The sequence below is a fragment of the Eptesicus fuscus genome, chromosome 1, assembly GCF_027574615.1.
Source record: "Eptesicus fuscus isolate TK198812 chromosome 1, DD_ASM_mEF_20220401, whole genome shotgun sequence".
Taxonomy (NCBI): Eukaryota; Metazoa; Chordata; class Mammalia; order Chiroptera; family Vespertilionidae; genus Eptesicus; species Eptesicus fuscus.
Genome location: NC_072473.1, coordinates 82589418 through 82614201, shown reverse-complemented (window position 1 = coordinate 82614201; position 24784 = coordinate 82589418). Strand labels below are relative to the sequence as shown.

Below are 24784 nucleotides of genomic sequence, written 5' to 3'. Positions count from 1 at the left end.
GAACTATAAGTCACATAGAAAAAAATATAGGTACCAAACTTATGGACCTGGGTGGTAGAGAACATTTTATGGACTCGACCCCAAAGGCAAGGGAGGTAAAGGAAAAAATAAATGAATGGGACTATATCAAACTGAAGAGCTTCTACAGAGCAAAAGAAATGGACAACAAAACAAACAAGCAGCCAACCAGATGAGAGATGATATTTGCAAACAGTAGCTACTCCAACAAGGGCTTAATTTTCAAAATATATAAAGAACTCGTAAAACACAACACCAAACAAATGAACAACCCAATCAAAAAGTGGGAAAAGGACCTAAAAGTACACCTCTCCCAAGAAGCCATACAAACAGCGAATAGATATATGAAAAGATGTTCAAACTCACTGACAATCAGGGAAATGCAAATTAAAACTACAATGAGATACCACCTTACACCAGTTAGAGTGGCCATTATCAACAAGACAAGCAACAACAAGAGTTGTAGAGGTTGTGGGAAAAAATGGAACCCTCATCCACTGCTGGTGGGAATGTAGACTGGTACAACCACTATGAAAAGCAGTGTGGTACATCTACACAATGGAATACTATGCTGTGGTAAAAAGAAGGAATTCTTACCATTTGCAACAGCATGGATGGAACTGGAGAGCATTATGCTAAGTGAAATAAGCCAGTCAGAGAAAGATAAATATCACATGATCTCTCTCATTTATGTAATATAAAGAACAACATAAACTGATGAACTAAAACAGAACCTTAGACAGAGAAGCATCAATCAGACTGTCTAACCTCAGAGGGAAGGTAGGGGAGGGTGGGGGTAAGTGGAAGAGATCAACCAAAGGATTTGTATGCATGCATATAAGCTTAACCAATGTATACAGACACCGGGGGGGGGGGGCAAGAGTTAGGGGGGGAGAAATGGGGCAATAAGGACACATATGTAATACCTTAATCAATAAAGAAAAATAATTTAAAAAGAAAAGAAGTGCACTAACAAAAACCACCCTAGTGGGTCTCAGGTTCCACTCTGAGCAGGGGAGCCAGATTGAAACTAGAGATTTGGACATGTGGCATCCAGATTCTGGACTCTGAGCTGGGCAGTGAGCGGGGATGATTTCTGGTTTCTGACGTGCCGGATACCCTGAGCAATTAGCACCCAGGCTGCCCAGCAAGCAAAGGCTCCACATCTTGGAAATCTGCCGGACCAAACCCCACCCTAATCGCACCCACCTGTGTGTTTGAATCACTGTTGTGAGTTTGCGTCCAAATGAAGGCTGTGTTGGAAACTAAAACAAAAAAAGAAAGTAGTCTGGCAATTCCTCAAAAAATGAAAAATAGAGCTACCATACGACCCAACAATCCCACTACTGGGTATATACACCTGAAAAACTCGAAATCATTTATACACAAAGATATATGCACCCCTATGTTCATTGCAGCATTATTCACAGTGACCAAGAGTTTGAAACAGCCAAAGTGCCCTACAATAGAGGATTGGATAAAGAAGATGTGGTATAGATACACAATGGAGTACTACATGGCCATAAGAAAGGATGAAATACAGAATTTACAGCAATATGGATGGACCTTGAGAACATTATGCGAAGTGAAATAAGTCAAACAGAAAAAGCTAAGAACTATATGATTTCACCTATATGTGAAATATGAAACTGAAACTTATGAACACAAACAGCAGTGTGGTGGTTGCCAGAAGGAGGGGGGTGGGGAAAGAAAGGGGTCCTAATATGAGGTGACAGGAGAAGATTTGACTCTGGGTGGTGAGCACATGGTCCTATATACAAATTTTATAAATTAGTAATCCACACATGAAACCAATATGTTCATGTTGACTAATGTCACCCCAATAAAATTTTAAAAAATTAAAAATAAACAAGAAACAGAAATAAATAAATAAATAAATAAATAAATAAATAAATAAATAAGAAGGAGCTGGTAGGAAACCCTGACATTTTTCCTGACTAGTAGGACCAAAACAGGAAACAAAATTGCTATGATTATAAAAAGTGAAAATGTTTAGAATATTAAAGGATGTTTACTTCAGGACTTTCTCTATAAAAGCATTGAAATTTATAAAAGCTATAAAATGCTAATCTTAATTTTATATCTTTCAGAGAGAGGGAATATAAATGGAAATGTAGAAAATTACTAGCAAAGAAAATCTGGGAACATTGATTCCCTAACTATTTTTCTAAGGGCTTTATAAGTATTCTATTTAAACACACACACACACACACACACACACACACACACACACACACACACCTTTTATTTAAAACATTTTCACTTTTATTATAGCAAGTACAATTGTTTAACAATCTCTCTGAATCATTTAAGCTTGTATCTTATGTACCTTTTTATTTTACCCTCAAAAACATAGTTTAGGAAAATTACTAATTGTAGAAGAAATAGAACCCAATATTGGAATATAACTATGCACACTAGAAATTTTTACATATATTCACAATACTAACATTGCTAGGCAATCCTATAGATGTATAAAATTTTAAATGAAACTTGGATTCCTTCTTTTTTTTATGTACCTGTTTCAATCTTTTGCCAATTTTCTATAGAGTTATCTGTCTTTACCTTACTGATTTGTAGTCATTCCTATAAATTCTAGATATAAGCTATTTGTTAGTTATGTGCATTGAAATAATCTCACTCAGTCATTTGGCCTTTTTATCCTTTGATAAAGTCTTTTGAATAACAAAAAATTCTTAATTTTAATAAAATAAAATTTAACATTATTTTCTTTTAAGTGCCTTTTTGTTGTGATACTAAAATGTTTTAGTTTCAGCTTCTTTAAGATATCAAGATATTTCTTGAGCCCACCAAGATATTTTCTTTTTTAAAAAAATAAGTCTTTATTGTTGAAAATAAAAAAGAAGAAAACTTTCCCATAAGTCCTTCAGCATATCTCATTGTCCAGAATTACATCAAATGCTGAAATCTAGGTCAATTACTGGCTAAAGAAATGGAATTTCCAATATTAACTTAGACTAATTAAGACTCTCCTTGAGGTAGAGGGGGCTTCTTGTCTATGCACAAGGCTGTATGGGGTGGGGGAGGTTAAACATGCAATTAAAAGTGGAGCTCAACCAACAGAGCGTTTCCCCATTGCTATCTACACCACTATTTTATGTAGTAATTCAATACTATATGTCTATTGAGAATCTATTATGTGCTAGGTTCTGGGAATAGAGTAGTAACAATGACAGATAAGGTCATTGCTATTATGGGATTTACATTTTGGTTGGAAAGCTATATATTAAAATCATAAATAAAAATATGGTCATTTCAAACAGTGATAAGTTATTGAAGAAAATCAAGTAAGGGTAATGAGATAGAATGTGAGGGGCTTGCTGTGCTATAAAAGGTGGTCTTGGAAGCATTACTCAGGAGATGACACTTGATCTCAAACCTACATGATAAGAAAGAAACAATGAAGATCCAGCGGAAGAGGATTATAGAGACTGAACTGCATGTGCAGGTGTCTCAAAGTAGTCACATGCTTGAGAGGTTTGAAGAATAGAAAGTCAATGTTCTCTTAAAATACATTGTATTTTATAAACCCACACCTGAGCACATGCCGTGTCCATCATCTAGAAAGATCATCGCTACATTGCTGTCTCTCAAACTCTAATCAACCCTCCTAAAGCTCAAATATTACATGATCTTCAATTACCTCCCCAGGTAAAGTAGGAACACTTTGTGCCCTTACTATATATTAGAATCTTTATCTCAAAGTAGTACATTTAACTTATTTTTATTTTTGCCTTTCCCTCTAGACTTGGAGTTGCTTCAAGGCAAGGGCTATGTCTCACTTAAATTTGTATTTCCTACTATCAAGTATTCTGGCCCTGACAAATAGTAGGTATATAACAAATATTAGTTGAATTGAAACATACAGCTACTAGTCTTAGCACTATTATAGGCATTATGGAGCATGCAAAAGAACCTATCTTCATTGAAATAGTTAAGAAGGTAGACTCTGGTGTCAGAAGCTTGGCTCTTGTCCCATTTTCACTACTTATAGCTGTGTGAACTTAAGCCATTTACTTAACCTCTCTGTGCCTCAGGTTTCTTATCTGTGAAGTTAGAGATAATAATGGTAACTGTCTTTAAAAAGTGAGGAATGATTTTAAAAATATATGTGAAGCCTTTAGCACACACATCTGGCACATGATACGTGCTTAGTGTTCATTTATTACCTGTAAATTAATAAAATTATTAGATTAATAAGATTTATACAAATTTTGAGGAGAAACCAAGATGGCGGCATATATAAACACCTAAACTGCTGCCTCACACAACAATTTCAAAACTACAACTAAATGACAAAACAGACACCATCCAGAACCACAGGAAAGCTGGCTGAGTAGAAATACTACAGCTAGAAGGAAAGAGGAAAGCACATTGAGACACGGAGGAGCTGCAAAAGGCTGAGGTATGGAGACACGCGCGCAGAAAGGACTGGCGGCTGAATTCATGGGCCGCTGAGTGCGCGGCTTGCTTTCTAAAGTGGGAGGGAGACAGAAGCTCCCAACTGCACTGAACTCCAGTCCTGGGCGAGACTCTGGGAAACCAGATTCATTCGGGAGGAATCTGGACTGTCAGGAAAAGAGAAAGCACACTGAGACTCGGGAGCTGCGGAAGGCAGAGGTCCGGAGGTGCGCGCACGCAGAGAGGACTAACTGCTGAATGCATGAGTGGCTGAGTGCACAGCTGGCTTTCTAAAGCAGGAGGGAGACAAAAGCTCCCGACTGCGCTGAACTCCAGTTCCGGGCGAGTTTCTGAGAACCCAGACTCATTTGGGGAGAAACTGGACTGTCTGGCAGCGGGCGAAACTTGAGGGCGGTTTTCTGTCAGAGGTGCTTGCAGCAATTACCAAGGGACACTGAGACCCAGGGGCCTCATAGGGCAGGGCTGACAGGAAGCCAAGGCTGTTGGCTCTGTCCTGAAACTCCGACCCATCCAAGCTGAGCACAGAGGCCTTTGCAATTTTGCAAGTCATGTCCCATAAGGGTGTCTCCAGCATAGAAGTTCTCCCAGCGTAGACACAGCTGATCCTCACAGCCAATTGGCCTGGAGGTCAATTCCTCCTAGTGATACCAACAACAATCAAGACTTAACTACAAGGCTGAGCACACAGTCCACAAAAGGGTGCACCAAGAGTGTCCACCTCAGGTAACTGGGGAGGCTTAGCCACTGTGCCCTATAGGACACCTACCACACAAAGCTACTCTACCAACTCAGGGAAGCAGCGAAAATGTGGAGACAAAGAAACAGATCACAAATGAAAGTAATGGAGGAAAGCAAACGACTGGATATAGAGTTCAAAACCACAGTTATAAGGTTTTTCAAGAATTTCCTAGAAAAGACCAATAAATTTAGTGATACCCTTGAGGATATGAAAAAGGACCAACTAGAAATTAAACATACACTGGCTGAAATAAAAAATATTATACAGAGACCTAACAGCAGACTAGAGGACCGCAAGAATCAAGTCAAAGATTTGAAATACAAATAAGCAAAAAACACTCGACCAGAAAAGCAAAAAGAAAAAAGAATCCAAAAACTTGAAGATAGTGTAAGGAGCCTCTGGGACAACCTCAAGCGTACCAACATCCGAATTATGGGGTTGCCAGAAGAAGAGAGAGAGCAAGATAATGAAAACCTATTTGAAGAAATAATGACTGAAAACTTCCCCCACCTGGTGAAAGAAATAGATTTACAAGTCCAGGAAGCGCACAGAACCCCAAACAAAAGGAATCCAAAGAGGACCACACCAAGACACATCATAATTAAAATGCCAAGAGCAAAAGACAAGGAGAGAATATTAAAAGCAGCAAGAGAAAAACAGTTAATTACCTACAAGGGAGCACCCATATGATTGTCAGCTGATTTCTCAACAGAAACTATGCAGGCCAGACGGGAGTGGCCAGAAATATTCAAAGTGGTGAATAGCAAGAACCTACAACCAAGATTACCCAGCAAAGCTATCATTCAGAATTGAAGGTCAGATAAAGAGCTTCGCAGATAAGAAAAAGCTAAAGGAATTCATCAACACCAAACCAATATTATATGAAATGCTGAAAGGTATTCTTTAAGAAGAGGAAGAAGAAGAAAAAAGTAAAGATAAAAATTATGAACAACAAATACATATCTATCAACAAGTAAATCTAAAAATCAAGTGAATAAAAAATCTGATGAACAGAAAATCTGGTTAATATAATAGAATGAGGGGCATAGAAAGGGAGTGGACTGACAATTCTCAGAGGGAAAGGGGTGTGGGGGGTGCGGGAAGAGACTGGACAAAAAGCATACACCTATGGGAGAGGACAGTGCGGGGGAGGTAAGGGCAGAAGGTGGGGTGGGAACCGAGTGGAGGAGAGCTATGGGGGGGAAAAAGAGGAACAATTGTAATAATCTGAACAATAAAGATTTATTAAATTTAAAAAAGATTTATACAAATTTTAAAAAATACTACAAATACAACACTATGCAGGATGGTTTAAAGTGCATTCTGAAACAGAATGTTACGTTATCTTGATCTCAAAAAAGCACTGTTGAATGAATAAAAGAAGAAAAAAAAGCCACAGTATAATATGTGCTGGTGTGACCATTCTAGAGACCTGGGTTCATTTCTGAGCATCATACTTTTTTAATATATATTTTTATTGATTTCAGAGAGGAAGGGAGAGAGAGAGAAAGATAGAATCATCAATAATGAGAAAGAATCATTGATCAGCTGCCTCCTGCATGTCACACAGTGGGGATTGAGCTTGCAACCCAGACATGTGCCCTGACCAGGAATCAATCCATGACCTCCCGTGATCTATGCTCAACCACTGAGCCACACTAGCCAGAATCATACTATTCTCATTCTCATCTTTCCCTGGGAGACATTTGTCTTCAGTTACCCACACAGCTGTGGGCACAGATTTTCCTGTAGCAGTAATGGTTAGCCCAGCACCACCAGTGACACTATCTGAAAAGACGTTCAGTCTTTCTTTCCATGATAGCCTTTTAAGTGGCAAATGGACAGCAAATGTTTAAGATAATTTTTTAGATTGGGAAATTGAGGTTATGGAATTTTAGCTCACCTCTAATCCCTATATCTTATTATACCACTGTTTCCCAACTAGTCCATGATCAATCATCACCTTTGTTCTTGCACTCTGCAGTGCCTGGACTACCCTCACATTTTTACATTTAATTTATCCTCCAAGGGCTGCCTTAATAGTTACCTTCTCCATGAAATCTCTCAGATATACAGACCTCATTGAGCCCTTTCTGAAATTTCAAAGCTTCAAATCAGTAACACATAATTTATCACTTCATTCCACAACCTTGCCAACACTCCTCAGCTAGGCTGTAGTTGCTCATTAAATATTCATTTGTTAAGCACTGTCATGTTCTAGACCATGTGTGAATATGGGGAAGACAGGAAACAAAGTATTCTTACCCTAGTGGCAAGAAGACAAACATGCAATTGGGTGACATTGTAGAATTGTGATTCAAATATTCATGGAGAATTCAGAGGAAGATTGGCTAACTTGAGGGTATTGGGGGAAGGCTTCACAGAGAAGGGGACCTATGAGCAAGGTGCTGGAGCTGAGATGGATTTTGTTGGATGAGGCCATGTGCAAAGATATGGTCATAAAATGGCAACTCAGAGAACATGGCCCAGTATGGCTAGAACTTAGGGTGGGATGGAGTAAGATGAGAGAATATCATGGAAGGTTTACTCATTTTTCATCAAATATATATCAAGCATTCATGGTATGCCAGGAATTAGCTAGGTGCGGGTGCTGAAAAAACAGGACAGATGCAATTTCTTCACTTGAGCTCTAAGAATAATTGAACAGAGCAGGCAATTGCCCAGTAAAAAAAAAAGAAATATATAACTACAAATTGTAATAAGCATTAAGAATGAAGAGAAAAGAGTACAACGAAGAAAAGAATATGAAGGAACTACTCTACAGAGGGTAGTTAGTGGGGACTGCTCTGAAGAAGTGACATGTTGTTGAAGTGGAAAGATGAAAAGAGCTGAAGAAGAGTGTTTCAAGTGCTGATCAAAGATCTTGGGGTCAGGGAACTTGGCATGTTGGAAAAATTGAAAGAAGCTCCACACGGCTGAAAAATAGTCATGAGGATATAAAGTAGAGCACAGAGAACATAGTCAATAATATTATAATAACTATGTATGACATCAGATGGGTACTAGATTTATTGAAGTGATTATTTTGTAAGTTATATAAATGCAGAACCACTCTGTTGTATATCTGAAAGCAATATAATATTGTATGTCAACTGTAATTTAAAAATAAAATAATAAAAATAGTGGATGAGGGTGAGAAAATGGCTTAAGATGAAGTTGGAGAGGCAAACACAAGCCAAGACCTAGTAGACCTCAACAGGAAGTGTTGATTTTATAACAAGAACAGCAAGAAATCAACCAAGATGGAGTAAAATGGAATCAAGTTTGTGTTTCATGGGATAACTTGTGGATAGTGTGGTAGACAATCTGGAGGGGAGAGAATGAAGTCAGGATGATCAATTCTAAGGCTGTGAAATGGTCCAGGTGAAAGATAATGAAGGCAGGGATCGGTTCTTTCATATCCTCCAAAGGTGACTAGCATATTGATAGGCACATGGAAGGCTTCTACCATGTTCATATTGACTGGCTAAATAAATATAAACTGAGTTGTATTACTGAGTCTCTTTCCAGGAGATCACAGTGTCTCTTCTTCCTCCTCCCTTTTGTTTATAATGGAGACAGGGAGGCAATCTACAATTAGTATTATTAAAGTCATTTGTTGTTTAATGACAAATGCTTACTCTAAGCACCACCTTCCTTTAGTCACTTGAAAGTATTATAGGAAAATATATCAGTATTTCTCAAGACAGCCAAACAGTACCCTACCTGCCTGAGATTTTTATGCAGAGATTAATTTGTCATTTAGGCCTATTCAGGTAACACTCATCTTCAAATACTAACTTCCCAGAAGATCACAAGCACATTAAATGCAAATGCCACTTGGTATAATATATGCTTTTCCCTCTGCCAAAACAGGGATGTAATTACCTGGAAAAGTGAGGCAAATGTTTAAGGAAGCTTCGTGTCTTCATCTCTCTTACATCAAGATGAGACAAGAGTCCCCTTTATCATATTTCTACTTTTTTTTGATGCCAAAACAGTTTGGTAATGAAAAACATGTAAATAACTTTGGTAAAACTCAGCTTCCAGAGAATACTAGAGGTCCCAGGGATAGAAGAGAAAGGAGCCAATCACCTAATGGATCTGAGCCTCATTTTCTACCCTGGGGTGGATAGCCATTTCTATCTCACAGGGCTAACACAAGGAGTCAATGATAAAGGTTCATGAATTTTATCTGTGAACTGCAAGGCAGAAGCTCTATACTGTGATTCATTCTATGCAATTGAAGGCAAAGACTGCCGTATTTTATCACAAAGTTAAACACATTGCAGGAACTCAATAATAGGTTTTACTTTAAATTAAATTCTATGAAAATCTGGCTTTAGATGTGGTGCATGTAAAACAGACCATTCACTTCTCATATTTGAATCACATTTTCAGATCTGTCAGTTCCTTGGTTTGGAATAGTGGAGGGAAAAAAATCATGAGTGAACAGAGAGTGTCTGTGCTTATTTTTTGCAGCTAGCTGCCTTTGGCTTATTGAAGCCAGTACCCCTCTCCCAGGTGAACAGCAGCAAGAAACAGAATTTCAGTTAGCACTAAAACAGGATTGCAATCCAGGAGCTGCATCTGGGGCAACTGCAAATGCAATCCTGAAAATCAGCACAAGCCCATAGGCCCAGAGCCCAAAGATGAACTCCAACTTTGCATCACCAATCAGAAGTATTATCATGAGTATTTTCAGGCAGCAGAAGGGAAGGAAGGAACTAGTTTGTTCCATGTCTCAGGAGGTTTACCCTGAGCCAGCTGCTTTGATAATGCATTACCTTATTTAACTCTCACAATAGCTTTACGAGGTAAAAATTATTCTTTAACACAGAGCCTGGTACACAATGATAACTGCTATACATATTATTGATGTTGATAAACTTAATAATAATAAACTGAAACACAGAGGGCTTGGCTTGAGTAACTTATCCAAGGTCACAGAGCTGGTAAAGTCAGGATTTGAGCCCAGGTATTTCTAACCCCAAAGCCTGGGCTTTTTCTGATATACTCCTTTTCAAGAAGTAAAAGATTGTGACATTAAAACAGTTTGGGATTCACCAACAGATGAGTGGATAAAAAAGCTGTGGTATATTTATACAATGGAATACTACACAGCTGTAAAAAAGAAAGAACTCTTACTATTTCCAACAGCATGGATGGACCTGGAGAGTATTATGCTAAGTGAAACAAGCCAGTCAAAGAAAGATAAGGATCACATGATCTCACTTATATGTGGAATCTAATGAACAAAATAAACTGGTGAATAAAATAGAACTAGAGACATAGAAGAATGGAACAGACTGACAAATTCCAGAGGGAAGGTGGGGGTGGGGTAGGAGGGGAGTGATTAACCAGGAAACTTACATGCATAACTCATGGACACAGACAATAGAGTGGTGAAGGCTTGGGAGGGGTGGATATGGGGTTGAGGAGGTCAAAGGGGAAAAAAACACAAACAATCAAAGGAGATATCTGTAATACTTTCAACAATAAAGATAATTTTTTAAAAATCACCACCATAGTATTAACAAAATAATGAAGTGTAAAGTAAAAAAAAAAAAAAGTTTTGGATTTTCCAACCCATTAGCAAGGCTGCCTCCACAGTTAGCCATTTGAGACCTTCAGGTATCTAAGAATATCTTCGGTCTCCTTTTCTCTCCTTATTCAGGTTTCTAAATTGCTATGAACCATGGCCCAACTGTACTACAAAAAGGTCAACTACTCACCGTACAGAGACCGAATCCCCCTGCAAATTGTGAGGGCTGAGACTGAGCTCTCTGCAGAGGAGAAGGCCTTCCTCAATGCTGTAGAGAAGGGGGACTATGCCACTGTGAAGCAGGCCCTCCAGGAGGCAGAGATCTACTACAATGTCAACATCAACTGCATGGATCCTCTGGGCCGGAGTGCTCTGCTCATTGCCATTGAGAACGAGAACTTGGAGATCATGGAGCTACTGCTGAACCACAGCGTGTATGTAGGTGATGCCTTGCTCTATGCTATCCGCAAGGAAGTGGTGGGTGCTGTGGAGCTTCTGCTCAGCTACAGGAGGCCCAGTGGAGAGAAGCAGGTAAGAGAAGTCCCTATAGGATGGAAAATAGCCAGGGACAACAGAAAACCATAATCAGAAGCCTTGAAACTAGGGAAGGTCAGGTAGGCTAGAGTTGAGAAGCCCTATCATGGCAACCCTCTGCTCTCATCAGTGATCTCAGGTAGTATCCTAGAGCTACACTGCATGGCCTATGCTGAGTTTTACTCATTTGCCATTTCCTTATTAGTATTTTCCCTTATATATTCAATACTTAACAACCAAAAAGTGTGCTCTCCATTTCCAAAATATTCAAGCTTCTTCTACCCTCCCTACCCTCTGCTTTCTATCTTTATTTTCTTTCTCTACTCAGTTATATTCTACAAAACAATAAACCAAACACAAACCTGAGCTTTCTCCTTTTATTAGTTTCTCTCCTGAAGGACAGGAGGCTTTTAAGCATGAGAGTCACAATGCAAATGCAGATGGATACAGGGACTCACATATTTTTCTAGTACCTGTCATGTAACTGCATTCCACCATTAGATGTTCAGGTATTTGTCAGGAGATTCCCCTACCATCAGAGATACCTATGTTTCATATTCTGGAGTCATCTTCAAGTCCTTCCCTTCCCTTGCCTCCATATCCAATTCCTAAACCTTGTGGTTTCTTCCTTCCTAATATCTCTTACATACTTTCCTCTCTAGCCCAACTCCCACCACTCTGCCTCTAGTCCTTATCATCTCTCTTCTAGAAGACTGGTTCTCAAAGTGTGCTCCAGCTTTAGCATCACCAGGGGAACTTGCTAAATGTGAATGAAAATCCTCAGGCACCACCAGAGACTGAATTAGAAACTCTGGGGATGGGGCCCAGCAAGCTGTGTCTTAATAACCCCTCTAGGGAATTCTTATGAATACTCAGATTTGGGAACCGATGTCATAGAGTAACATTAAAATCTTCTAACTGGACTCTCTCCCTCTAGCCTCTTTCTTTCTCTCAACCCATTCTGAACAATGATGCTGCTTATTCTTCCCAAAATATTGTAAAAATTCTATAATTCCTATCCATCCTTTCAGCAACTACAATGTCTTCCCATTAGAAGAGAAACCAACTCAAGAATCCTAGCACTCAACAGTCTTCATTAACAGTCTTTCCCAGTACTATCTTCCCTAGTTTTTTCTAAACCCCTCAAGTCAAGCACATCTCCTGATTGTATTTCTTCCTTTGGAGCATGCCATTGAGTGCATAGTAGGGACAAAGAAAATACAGAGTCATCAAATGTGGAACAGTACAATACATTAAAAAGTAGAAATAGTACAAATCGAAACTAAAACTGCAAAATGCTTGGAAAATATCTAAATATATATATAAAAGCCTAATATGCAAAGTGTCCCCTCAGGAGTTCTACTGACCAGGAGTTCGATCGCTTGCTATGACATACACTGACCACCAGTGGGTGGTGCGGAATGAAGGGAGGCCCCAGCCAGCAGCTGGCAGCCGGCAGCCGCTAGGGACCCTGCCCATGCACAAATTTTATGCACTGAGCCTCTAGTTGATAATGAAAACACACAACATCAAATCTTATGGGATATGACCAAAGCTGGGTTTAAATGAAATTCACAGCTTTAATAATTTCCTAAACAAAAAGAAATGAAAATAAGCTAAGTGATAACTAGAAGACTAAGAATTATAATCAATAGAGCAGAAAGGAAAACACTACATTAAAAGTTCCTTGAGTAAAAGGCCTGAATCCCTTTCTTCTCTATCAGCATTTGACACAGTGCCAAAAGAAAAGGGACCTTATTTCTCTTCTTCATTGCTTTATTCCAACACTAGGAAGTGTCTGCAACATCAAATGCACTCAATAAATATTTATTCTATAAATGAATAGTATGCAATCAGCACTGCACTAAGCACCATAGACAACTTACCTTATCTAATCCTCCCAGTAACTCTGTTAGATAGACACTATTATTATTATCCCCATTCTACCAATGAGAAAAATATAGTCACAGGATGATTGTCAGTTGTCTAAGATCACAATAAATATCATAGCCAGAATTGAAACCCAAGCAGCCTACCTCCTAAACACACCCTCTTTTTTAAAAATATTTTTTATTTATTTCAGAAAGGAAGGGAGAGGGAGTGAGAGATAGAAACATCAATGATGAGAGAGAATCATTGATTGGCTGCCTCCTGCACACCCCACACTGGGGATCGAGCCTTCAACCCAGGTATGTGCTCTGACCAGAATCCAACTGTGACCTCCTGGTTCATAGGTTGATGCTTAACCGCTGATCCATGCCAGCCAGGCCTAAACACCCCTCTTAACCACTAGGCTGTATTGCTTCCCTGGCAGTTTGAGTGCATTTTAGAATTCCAAGCACAGGAGTTCTGAGATGGGGAAGGTCAGTGAAGTATGGATGGATGAGCTCTCTGGAAAGGATTCATCATGTGAATTAATACCAAAGCAGAGAGGTGTAAACATGTTCCCTACTTAGTCTACATCACCATCCACATCAAAAATGATTTGTTCTGTGACCCATTTCCCCAAATCCCTGCTAAGTGCCTGAGTGATTTAATAAGCCAATCTGAACTAACATTTATCCAGCTACCCTGCAGCAAGATTATCTTGCTTGCCTCTGAGATTACAGAGCCCTTCACTTGGCACCAATTACTCACTACTATATACTATTGGTCAGCCTTACTTGTGTAATTGTCTGGTATCTGTAACTAGATTGGTTTTTTTAATCCTCACCCGGAGATATTTTTCCATTGATTTTTATAGAGAAATAGAGAAAAACATCAATGTGAGAGATATACATTGATTGTTTGCCTCCCACAAGTACCCTGACCCAGGCCAGGGATCAAGCCTGCAACCAAGGTATGTGCCTTGATGGGGAATCGAACCTGTGACCCTTTCGTCCATGGACCAACACTCTGACCACTGAGCAAACTGGCTAGGACTAGATTGTATATTTTTAAATGTAAGACATAACCTAATGCCCAACTGTTTCCATGCTTCTCCCATCAGTACCTAACCCAGTGCCTAGTATATAACGGGTAATATACAGGGGTGAGCAAAAGTAAATTATAATAAATAATATTATAATAATCAATAAATAATAATAATAATAGTACAATAATAAACTGTTTTATATACTCACAACTATAAGCCTACTTTTTCCAACCCCTGAATAAATATTTTCTGATTAACATGAAGGAATTAAGTGTATCTCCCAGAAACATGGCCAGCTGATTGCAAAAGACATCCAAGACTTTCATATTCACTACCATTTAGCATCATAACTGTTTTTGAAAGAGAGGAGAGCACAGAGGTGGTTTCAAAGAGGGAACTAGCAATATCAACCCTGAGTTTTGAAAGTAGGCCAAGTCCTTATTTGATGGCCCCCACTTCCTCCATTTTCCCCCATTGCTCTGGCAAACTCGGAGAAAGAAAGGTACCAGATAAACTTATACTAAAGTACAATCTAAGGCACGACCTTCCCTGGAGAAAGGCAGTGCTTCACTCACAGAAATGAATAACTAATGGTGGAATATCAGGCATACTAAACCTGAGTAAAGCTATTTGGGGAAATCTGTCTTTCCCAAGATCCTTCAGACACACTGCTAGTATAAGACCTCCTTTGTCCATACTCAAATATAACACCATGTATACAAACACACAAAGCTGTCAGCTCTTCAGCAGCCTTCTATTCCCTTTCTTCTATCCCTCCCATCCCCCATATTAGCCTCTGCTAAATTTCATTTTTTTCCATTGCTTTGAAATCACTGTAATAAGTCAGACGTCAGTAACTATAACAACAGACTGCCACAGTGCAGGAGCTCTGCCTTTTGGGGAGATAGAAACAATATTTATTTACCTGGAAGCAAGCAGAGATGTGAGTAAACACAAGCCTCCTGAAGGACCTTAGATCCAGATGGGTAGGGGACTCTCAGGAAGACACTCCTCCCACAAACAGAATCCAAACACCTGTCCTTTTTCACAGAGGCCCTCCCGCATCTCTCCAAGGGATTGGGACAGCTGACCTCCATCAATCTTGTGTAAACTAGTGCCCTCTTTAGCTTTATTGGGCATGGAGTTTGACCTCAAGCTGGTAGCAAGACCCCCTCAGCTTCCTCTTGACCCCAGTCCACTGTCCTCTTCTCGCCTATCAAAACTGATTTCAGATAAAGATTTGAGGCCAGGCACAAATGGCTGACACTGACTTCAAGGATCAACACTTACATGGAGACCTGCATTTTTAATAGGGACAACTCTTTAAGTAAAAATGGTGGTGCTTTATTAGATTGAATTCCTTGCACTAGACAACAAGTAGAACATAGTGTGTGTGGGGGGGGGGGGTACTGTACTGTCTTCTTGTGTGTGTTATTCTGTGGCCTTCATGCTGCTTCAGAAATATGACCCTCTTGGCAGTATTCAATCTGGAACCACTATACCACAATGGCCTATTTCAATAGGAGTAGATTTTGGTGACTTGGAGGACTTGTGATTCCTTGGGGTAAACACTCAAATAATTCTCAGAATTCAAATATTTTGGACTACAGAAGGTTTAATACCAGCTTATTTCTCATCCATTAAATCTACTCCCTTCAGCTCACTGACTCTGGGCTTCACTAGAAAAGCATCAGTAAGCAAGGACAGCAAATCCAGCAACAATCCAAAGACTTATATCTGTGTATGGTCACAATAAGCTCAAAGATCAATAATTGTGCCTATGGAGAACTTGTCAAAATGCACTTCCCTAAGTCCCATTACATACCTACAGAATCAGAATCTTGGGGTTTTGGTCTGGAATCAAAATTTTAATAAGCCCACCTGTTTCTAGATAAGAGGTCTATGTACTTCTCTGTATTTGTTTCACATATCTTCCATAACAAAATACCACAAACTGGGTGACTTTAAATAAAGAAATGGTTTCTCTCATAGTTCAGGAGGCCAGAAGTCCAAAATAAGGTGTTGGCAGGGCTAGTTCCTTCTGGAGCCTCTAAGGCAGTGGTTCTCAACCTTTCTAATGCCGCGACCCTTTAATACAGTTCCTCATGTTGTGGTGACTCCCAACCATAAAATTATTTTCGTTGCTACTTCATAACTGTAATTTTGCTACTGTTAATGAATCGTAATGTAAATATCTGTGTTTTCCGATGGTCTTAGGTTCTACAGCAGCGGCCTACAGGTTGAGAACTGCTGCTGTAGAGCCTAAGACCATTGGAAAACACAGATATTTACATTACGATGTAGAAAAATTACAGTTATGAAGTAGCAACAAAAATAATTTTATGGTTGGGGGTCACCACAACATGAGGAACTGTATTAAAGGGTCACGGCATTTAGAAAGGTTGAGAACCACTGCTCTAAGGAGAATCTGTTCCATGCCTTGGTTTATAGCCACATCACTTCAATCTCTGCCTCTCTTATCACATAGAGTTCTCTTCGGTGTTTTTGTGTCCAAATATCCCTCTCCTTTCTCTTATAAAGACACCAGAGATTTGGTTTAGAGTCCACCCTAATCCAGGATGACCTCATTTTAACTTCATTACATCTACAAAGACCCTTTTTCAAATAAGGTCACATTCATAGGTACTGGGGTTTAAGACTTGAACATATCTTTTAAAGGGACACACTTCAACCCACTATATTCTTTATGAGAAATACTAGCCTAGATAAGTGGTTTTCAAACGTTTGTAGAGTTTTTCATTAAATGAAATCCTGCCCAGATGTAAAACAGACAAACTAACATAAGCACAGCTTCCCTAGTTTAAGTTCAGATTGGGACCCAAAGCCCTACTTGTTCACACACACACACACACACACACACACACACACACACACACTCCCATACCTGCTTTCTGCCTGAGGAGCAAGCATAACTGGAAAACTACTGGTCTAGAAAACAGAATGACAGGCTCTAATTCAGAGTTTCAGGTACTAGCCAGTTGTAGCAGGCCCAAGACTTTGGGCAATTCATTAAGTTGGGCGTCAATTGGGTGTCTTTTACACACGTCCAATTGTGGAATCACACCTCATCTGCAAAATGAAGCTAATAATCTTTGCCCCTACCTAATCTAGAGAGCTATTGTAAAGAAGAAATAAAATAAAATGTTAGTCTTTCAAAAAAATTAAATGCTAGACAGAAGTCAGTGACTATTATTTTCAGCTTTACTCTATCAGTTTGACAACCCATCATATTGTGTGGAGAGACCAGCTGGCAAGTGGCACTCATCACAAGTCAACACCAGTACAGTGAGAGGGAGATACTGGTGAACAAGCTGGCCCAGTTCACAGATTACCTCCTTCTGCCTGGCCTTGATGGCAATGGTCTCCCTTTTGCTGTCAGGCAAGCTGCATGACCTCAAAGTCATCCCTCCTTGTTCACTAAAATCTAAGTATGTGAGCAACAGGGAGGTAGAGCTGCTGGCCTCTGTATCAACAGCCCACCCAAGTAATTTTCTTTCTTGGTCACTTGCATCAATGCAGACAGAAGGAAAGAGGCTAAGACAACCTTCTTCCCATGGCCCACCCTTGTGAGCTCTGCCATAATTACTCATTTTTCTGTGGCAGATGGCTCCAAATTGAAATTGGTCTCACAGATGAGCTAGCGAGATTAAGTCTCAGCAACACTGGTAAGTGTTTGTATTGAGACTGTAGAAAATCAGCAACAAGGCACTCTACTACTTCTCCAGTCTGATTCTTGGTCTCAGAGATTGAACAGTGTGGAGGGGGACACTAAGTTCCCAGGAAAAGGTGACTGGAGCACCAAGAGGGGCTAAAGAGTCCAGCCTATAAATATCAGTCAATATGAGAGCAGAAATTAAAAGAGATAAGTGTAAAGTCACCCTGCTATTTATAGGTAGCCTAAAGTGGTGGGAAGAACAAAGGCTTTGGAGTCATCCACCTCTGAGATTTATTTACCTGGACAAGTCACTTAATCTCTCCAAACCTCAGTTTCTTTATCTATAAATGGGAATGACAATGGAGTCTATTTCATAGTTATAGTGAGAATTAAATAAAAAAATACATGTATATTACTTATAACAGTACCTGACACATGGATATTCAATAAATGATAGCTAGTACTAACTACTCCTACTCCTATTCATTGAAGCTGTGATGATATGACCTTCTGGCTAACCTAAATTGTTTATTTTTTTAAAGTATTATGTACCCACAAACACATTGTAGCTAAGAGTTCAGACTGCATGACCTTTGGAATGGTGTTTACCCCAATTGAGCATCATTTTCCTTATCTGTATAATGGGGTTAATGATATTATCTACATCATAGGTTGTTGCAAGTTTAAAATGAGAATTATTATTTAACATTTGACATCCTACCTAATAATAGACAAATATGCAAATTGACCGTACCTTCGCTATGCCCACGATTGGCCAGGAGGCGCGGGAGATGGGGGCGGGACTCGGGGTGGCTGGGGTGGCCGATTGGGCCAGCAGGACGCTGAGCTCGTGTCGCCAGCGGCGGCTTGAGCTCAGCGTCTGCGCCATGGCTGTGCTGCGGCACAGAAGGGGCCTCTGGGGCAGCAAGCTCACGTCCCACCATGGAAACCATCAAAAGCGGGGGAGCTGGGTGCCTGTCCGCTCAGGCACCCAGCTCCCCCGTGATCAAAAGCGAAAGCGTGTAGGGGACCCTGCACGTGCATGATTCAATCATGCACTGGGCCTCTAGTAATCATATAAACATTAATACAAACTATTATTAATATTACCAACTCTTTGTTACCTGAATTTCCCAATATAACAGTAGGTTTTTATGCCTACAATAATCTGAGTAACAGCTTTAATTCTATGATTTTAATTCCACAAAGTTCTAGGCCAGAAAAATGGGTTGTGTCAAGAAAATAAATCAGCTGCTTGATAGGGAAAAAAAGGGTCAGAGTGACTGCATGGCATCATATTGGCTAAACTGATGAAGTGAGTTACCTCCACTCATATATCTGTGCTGAATTTTAATAAACCTGGCCTAATTCACTCACAGATCACAATTGTAGAGAGCTTAGAGATCATTAGTTCTGAAGTGACATGTCCAAGGTCATTTAGCTGAGCCCTGTACCGATACAAAAGCTTCCTGTCTCCCCAGCCACTCTTTCTACTACTCCACTCTGCTTCCAAGGAATCATTAGAAGTGGTAATATTTACAACAAAGCTGAAAATAAACAAAGCAGCTAAAAGTAGTGTCTGTCTAGAATAACTCATTGATGACAGAGTTCCAGCAAATGTTAATTCTCTTCAGTTCTATACAATTTTCTAGGCATTTATGACTACTAATCATATGCCTCACAATAAAATTGAAAGATACAGTCAGTGCCCTTGAGAAATTTATAGTCGCATGGGGAGAACAGACATGCACATGCTGTCTAACCAATCCACCCATCTTAATGGACATGGATTTATGTGTTCCAAGGGTAACAAAATATTGAAGACAGTGATGTTTGCCTTTCAGGAAAAAAATTATTTAAACTTGGACTTAAGTAGACCAAGAGAGCTGGCTACATAACACTTCACAAGGAAGAAACCATGAAGTAACTCAAACACGAGTGACTAAATAGAAACACATGAGGTTTTTTTAGCCATGGCCCTTCTCATCTCCCTTCAGGGTTACCACCAACTCAGGGCTTTCTTTCTGTAACCTCATACTCATAGTTGTGAATAGCCTTTAACCCACATACACATGTCTACTTAAGGAGTCACCTCTTCTTCTCTGTCCTCCTTCACCTCACAGGTACAGTTTTCTAGAGGGCAACTATTTTCTGTTTCCTTTTCACCCAATGCTCCTCACTGTTTTTGGTTTTTCCAGATAAGGCTCTTGTCACAAACTCAATTCAAGAGTGAAATATCAGTGCAACATTCAGTGCTCTTCCATCTCTCCACCATCAGTTTCATCCCAGTGCACCAAATACCACCTTGTACTGATTCTTTCCCATATGCCAACAACAAACATGGGAAAGAAATAGAACAGTACAAGGAAACATGCTACAACATCCAAAATGTGTAACATGGACAATATAGGAGGTTACTCTGGATACAAGTAGACAGAGAGATTTCAAGGACGGAACATTTCAGATAAGAAACAGGCTTTCAGCTGGAAAGAAGAAAGAGGAGGGAGGCACACTCGTCAGAAGGAAGTAAATGGACAATTAAATCGATAGTGGGAATGATGGTGGCTTGTTCACAGTAGGTCCTGTTGTGATGGGTTAGTGACAAAAATAATGCTTGGGCCTCATGTTACCCTCATGAGATTAGCATCATAGAGGAAGACCACAGATACCTTATTCAGAGTCAGAACACTAGGACAGGTGGATCCTGAGTCATATCACAAACAGTTGTTGCTGGGTTCCTGTGCTCATCTGCCCTTCCTTTTTTTTCTTTGTTCCTAATTGGAGTAAAGAAGAATGAGTCTATGGACATTAGTTGAGCCAATCCTTAGTTGGGACCATGGTGAGCAGTTACCACCATCCCAGCTGGTTGTTACTGGTCCTCTGAATGGCAGTGGTAGCTGAGAGGGCTAGCATGGGATAAAAGAAAGAAGCTAGAGCCACATCACTCAGGGGCTGGGGGTAGCAAATATTTGTGAGGAATTGCCCATATTGATATTTGACTTTCCCCTTTCATCTCCCTTCCCTCCACATATATATAGGTCCAATATCTGTGTGGCATTTTAATCTCCTTAGTTGACAACTCTCTTGGTGTCCATATCATGCCTATAAGGTTGTTCTTCTCTCTCTGACCACTAACTTTTAGTCTCTTTTTCAAATCCTTTGATATTAGTGCTACCAAGAGTTCTGTCACTTCTCCCTTTGTAGATCAATATCTACCAAAAGCTTCATAATTTATTTTCCAAATTTTAGCTAGATATACCCATCTAGATGTACCCCCAAACATTTAAAATTCACTGTCCTATATAATAAAAGCCTAATATGCTAAGTGTCAGTCATCCAGTCGGCCGTTCAACCAATCAAAGTGTAATATGCTAATGATATGCTAAGGCTGCTCATCCTCTCGCTATGATGTGCACTGACCACCAGGGGGCAGATTCTCTGACCAGTAGGTTAGCTTGCTGCTGGGGTTTGGCCTATCAGGACTGAGCAAGATGGGCCAGACATGCCTTGGAGCCCTCCCGCGGTCCCTCACCGGCCCTGATGATGCACCAGTGGGGTCCCTAGGCCTGGCCTGCTTCTTCTCACAGTCCGGGATGTCGAAGAGCCAGTTTGGGCCTGACAGCAGAACGTCCAGTCACTATGATGGGCACTGACCACCCGGGGGCAGACACTCAATGCAGGAGCTGCCCCCTGGTGGTCAGTGCGCTCCCACAGGGGGAGCACCACTCAGCCAGAAGCAGGGCTCACAGCTGGTGAGCACAGTGGCAGTAGCAGGAGCCTCTCCCGCCTCCAACCCCCCAGGGCTCCTGGACTGTGAGAGGGCACAGGACGAGCTGAGGGACCCCTCCCCAAGTGCACGAATTTCTTGCACTGAGCCTCTAGTGTCTAATAAAAATAGCAAACACTGATTTAGCACTTATTCTGTGCCAGATACCATTCTAAGTACATAACATGCATTAACTTATTTGATACAATAATCCTGTAATGCAGGATAATACTATTAACCATCCTTACAAATGGGGACATCAGGAGGTTAAATAAGGAACAAAAGAGATTAAATAACTTTCCCAAGCTAGTAAGAGAAAAACTAGGATTCAAACGTAGGCAGACTTAGCAGTAGAGTCTATTTTCTTAATACCTGTTCTAGCCTCACTTTGTCCTCCAAAGCATCTTCCTCATCCAGTGTATCTTCTCAAGTGATGACTCTTGTCTCCTTCCAGTTATCCTTTTAGTTATCTAGATATGAAACCTTGCAGTTGTCGTCAACTTTACCCTCTCCTTCAACTACCACACCCAGTGGGTTACCAAGTCCCTTTGAATAAATTGATTTAGGTGAGGAGGCAAACATATAAACAATTAGTTGAAATATAAATGCTATTAGAGATAAGACAGTCCTGCATTTGATCATGTCACTCAAATGACCACAGAGGTTCCTTATTTCCTATGGAATAAAGTTCAAAATAGAGGCACAGGGTTGATAGTTTGAGTAAAGAGGGCTGGCTAATTGCCCCTCAAATCAGTTGAATTGTCACTGACAAATCCAGCCCTAGGATTTTGGGGTTACTTAGGCCAACAGACAGGACGGGATAGGGAAGTGGTTTCTTCTCCTGTCAACAGAAAGTCTCTGGAGTCAGGAGAACCACCTTAGTGAGGGTCATGCTGGATTCATGGACCAGCACTGAAACAGCCAAAGTTTAGAACAATTTGGGCTTTGTCCATACAACCAAAATAAAAATGTACCTCCCTTTCCCCCTTCCTTATTTCTTAACTCTCAAAATGAGGTGTGAAATTATTCAAGTACTAGAGGCCTGGTACACGACATTCATGCATTGAGGCTGGGGGTGGAGGGGTCTCTCAGCCTGGCCTGCACCCTCTCACAGTCTGGGACCCTTCAGGGGATGTCCACCTGCCAGCTTAGGGAGATGTCTGACTGCCGGGATGGGGCCTAAGCTGGAGTCATACATCCCTTTCACAGTCTGAGGCTCTCGCAGTCCCTGGCTCCTTACTGCCCACCTGCAGTGGAGGCGGGAGAGGCTCCTGCCACCAATGCTGTGCTGGCCAACCGTGAGCTGGCTGAGCAGCGCTCCCCCTGTGGAAGCACACTGACCATCAGGGGCCAGCTCCTGCATGAGCATCTGCCCTCTGGTGGTCAGTGCACGTCATAGCAGCCGGTCATTCTGCCATTCACTCAATTTGCATATTAGCCTTTTATTATATAGGACTAGTGGCCCAGTGCACGAAATTCGTGCACGGGGGTGGGGGGTGTCCCTCAGCCTGGCCTGCACCCTCTCCAATCTGGGACCCCTTGGGTGATGTCCTGCGTGATTAGGCCTAAACTGGCAGTTGGACATCCCTCTCACAATCTGGGACCGCTGGCTCCTAACCACTCACCAGCCTGCCTGCCTGATTGCCCCTAACTGCTTCTGCCTGCCAGCCTGATCTCCCCCTAAATGCTATCCTGCTGTCCTGATTGATGCCTAACTGCTCCCATGCCAGCCCAATCACCCCCAATTGCCCTCTCCTGCTGGCCCGATTGTCCCCAACTGCCCTCCCCTGCCACAACCCGCCTCCTCCACCGGGACCCGCCTCCTCCACGCAAGGCAGTGGAGACGCCTGGACCGGCCTCCTCCATGCCACATGGAGCCACAGGACCCCCAGGCGTCACCACGCTGAGAAGCCACTGGGCCCCTGCCTCCACTGTGCACATGGCCATCTTGTGGTGGCCATCTTGTGGCAGCCATCTTGTAATGACAAAGTGTGCGAGGGCCACCTAGGCTTTTATTAGTATAGATTAGGATCCTAAGTCACCACCACCCTTTTCCACATCCATTTGTTTACTTTGAAATTTTTGTTATAAAAGAATTAAATTACTGTAAGGAGTAAAACAGTATAAAAGCATGGTAAGGGAAACATACCATTTCCCACTCTCATGATCAACTCTGTAAAAGCCATCTCTAAGAACAATGTAGGTATATTTTCTAGGTATTTTCTATACATATTCAAACAGAAACACACATAGACACACAAACTTTTAAAAAATGTTCTGACTTATTTCTTTTTCCTTTACAATACATATGGGCATTTTTCTATGTGAAGGTATTTATCTTTACTATATTCTTTTTTAAATTTTTTATTGATTTTAGAGAGAGAGGAAGGTAAAGGATAGAAACGTTGATGAGAGAGAAACATCAATTGGTTGCCTCCCTGCATGCATCCTACTGGGGATCTGTGCCTGCGACCTGGGCATATGCCCTGGACAGGAATCGAACTAGTGACCTGCTGGTTCATGGTTTGATGCTCAACCACTAGCAACACCAGCCAGGCTTTACTGTATTATTTTTAATGACAGTATTGCATTATATCATACAAATGCTCCATATTTATTTAACCAGCCTTCTATTTAAATTGTTTCAAGTATATTTATACTGAGTTTTCTTATATTTTTTCTTTATTAAACAATGCTGTAATGAATATCCATATATATATATATGTCTTTGAACACTTGTGTGATTATATTTGTAAGGTAAATTCCTAGTAATGGAATTATGGAATCACAGGGTGTGTGCATTTTAAAATTTTGCTATAAATTGCAAAATTGCTCTCCTACCAACAGTGTTCCTCATATACTTGCAATCATAGACTGCAAAAAAAAAAAAAAAAACAACCACATTTGTGAATCTGACAGGCTAAAAATGCTATTACATTATCATTTTACATTTTAATTCCTTATTATAAGTGGGATTTCACATTATAAGCAATTTATGAGTCAACTTTGCATTTTTAACCCATTTTTTACTAGAGTGTTCATCTTTTCCTTCCTGATTTGTCTAAACTCTTTGTACATTACAGTCATTAGCACTTTATTTATTCTTTAAAAAAATCACTCTAACTTAT

General features: G+C 40.5%; 1 protein-coding gene across 1 annotated transcript in view; it reads left to right on the top strand.

Annotated features, from left to right (window-relative positions):
• The first annotated feature begins 10919 nt into the window (after positions 1-10919).
• The window catches only part of TRPC5 (transient receptor potential cation channel subfamily C member 5), a 216730-nt gene continuing 202865 nt past the window's right edge, over positions 10920-24784 (top strand). The window contains exon 1 of the mRNA XM_008158606.3: positions 10920-11297. Coding sequence (XP_008156828.1) covers positions 10920-11297 — 378 coding nt within the window. The remainder of the gene's footprint in view (positions 11298-24784) is intronic.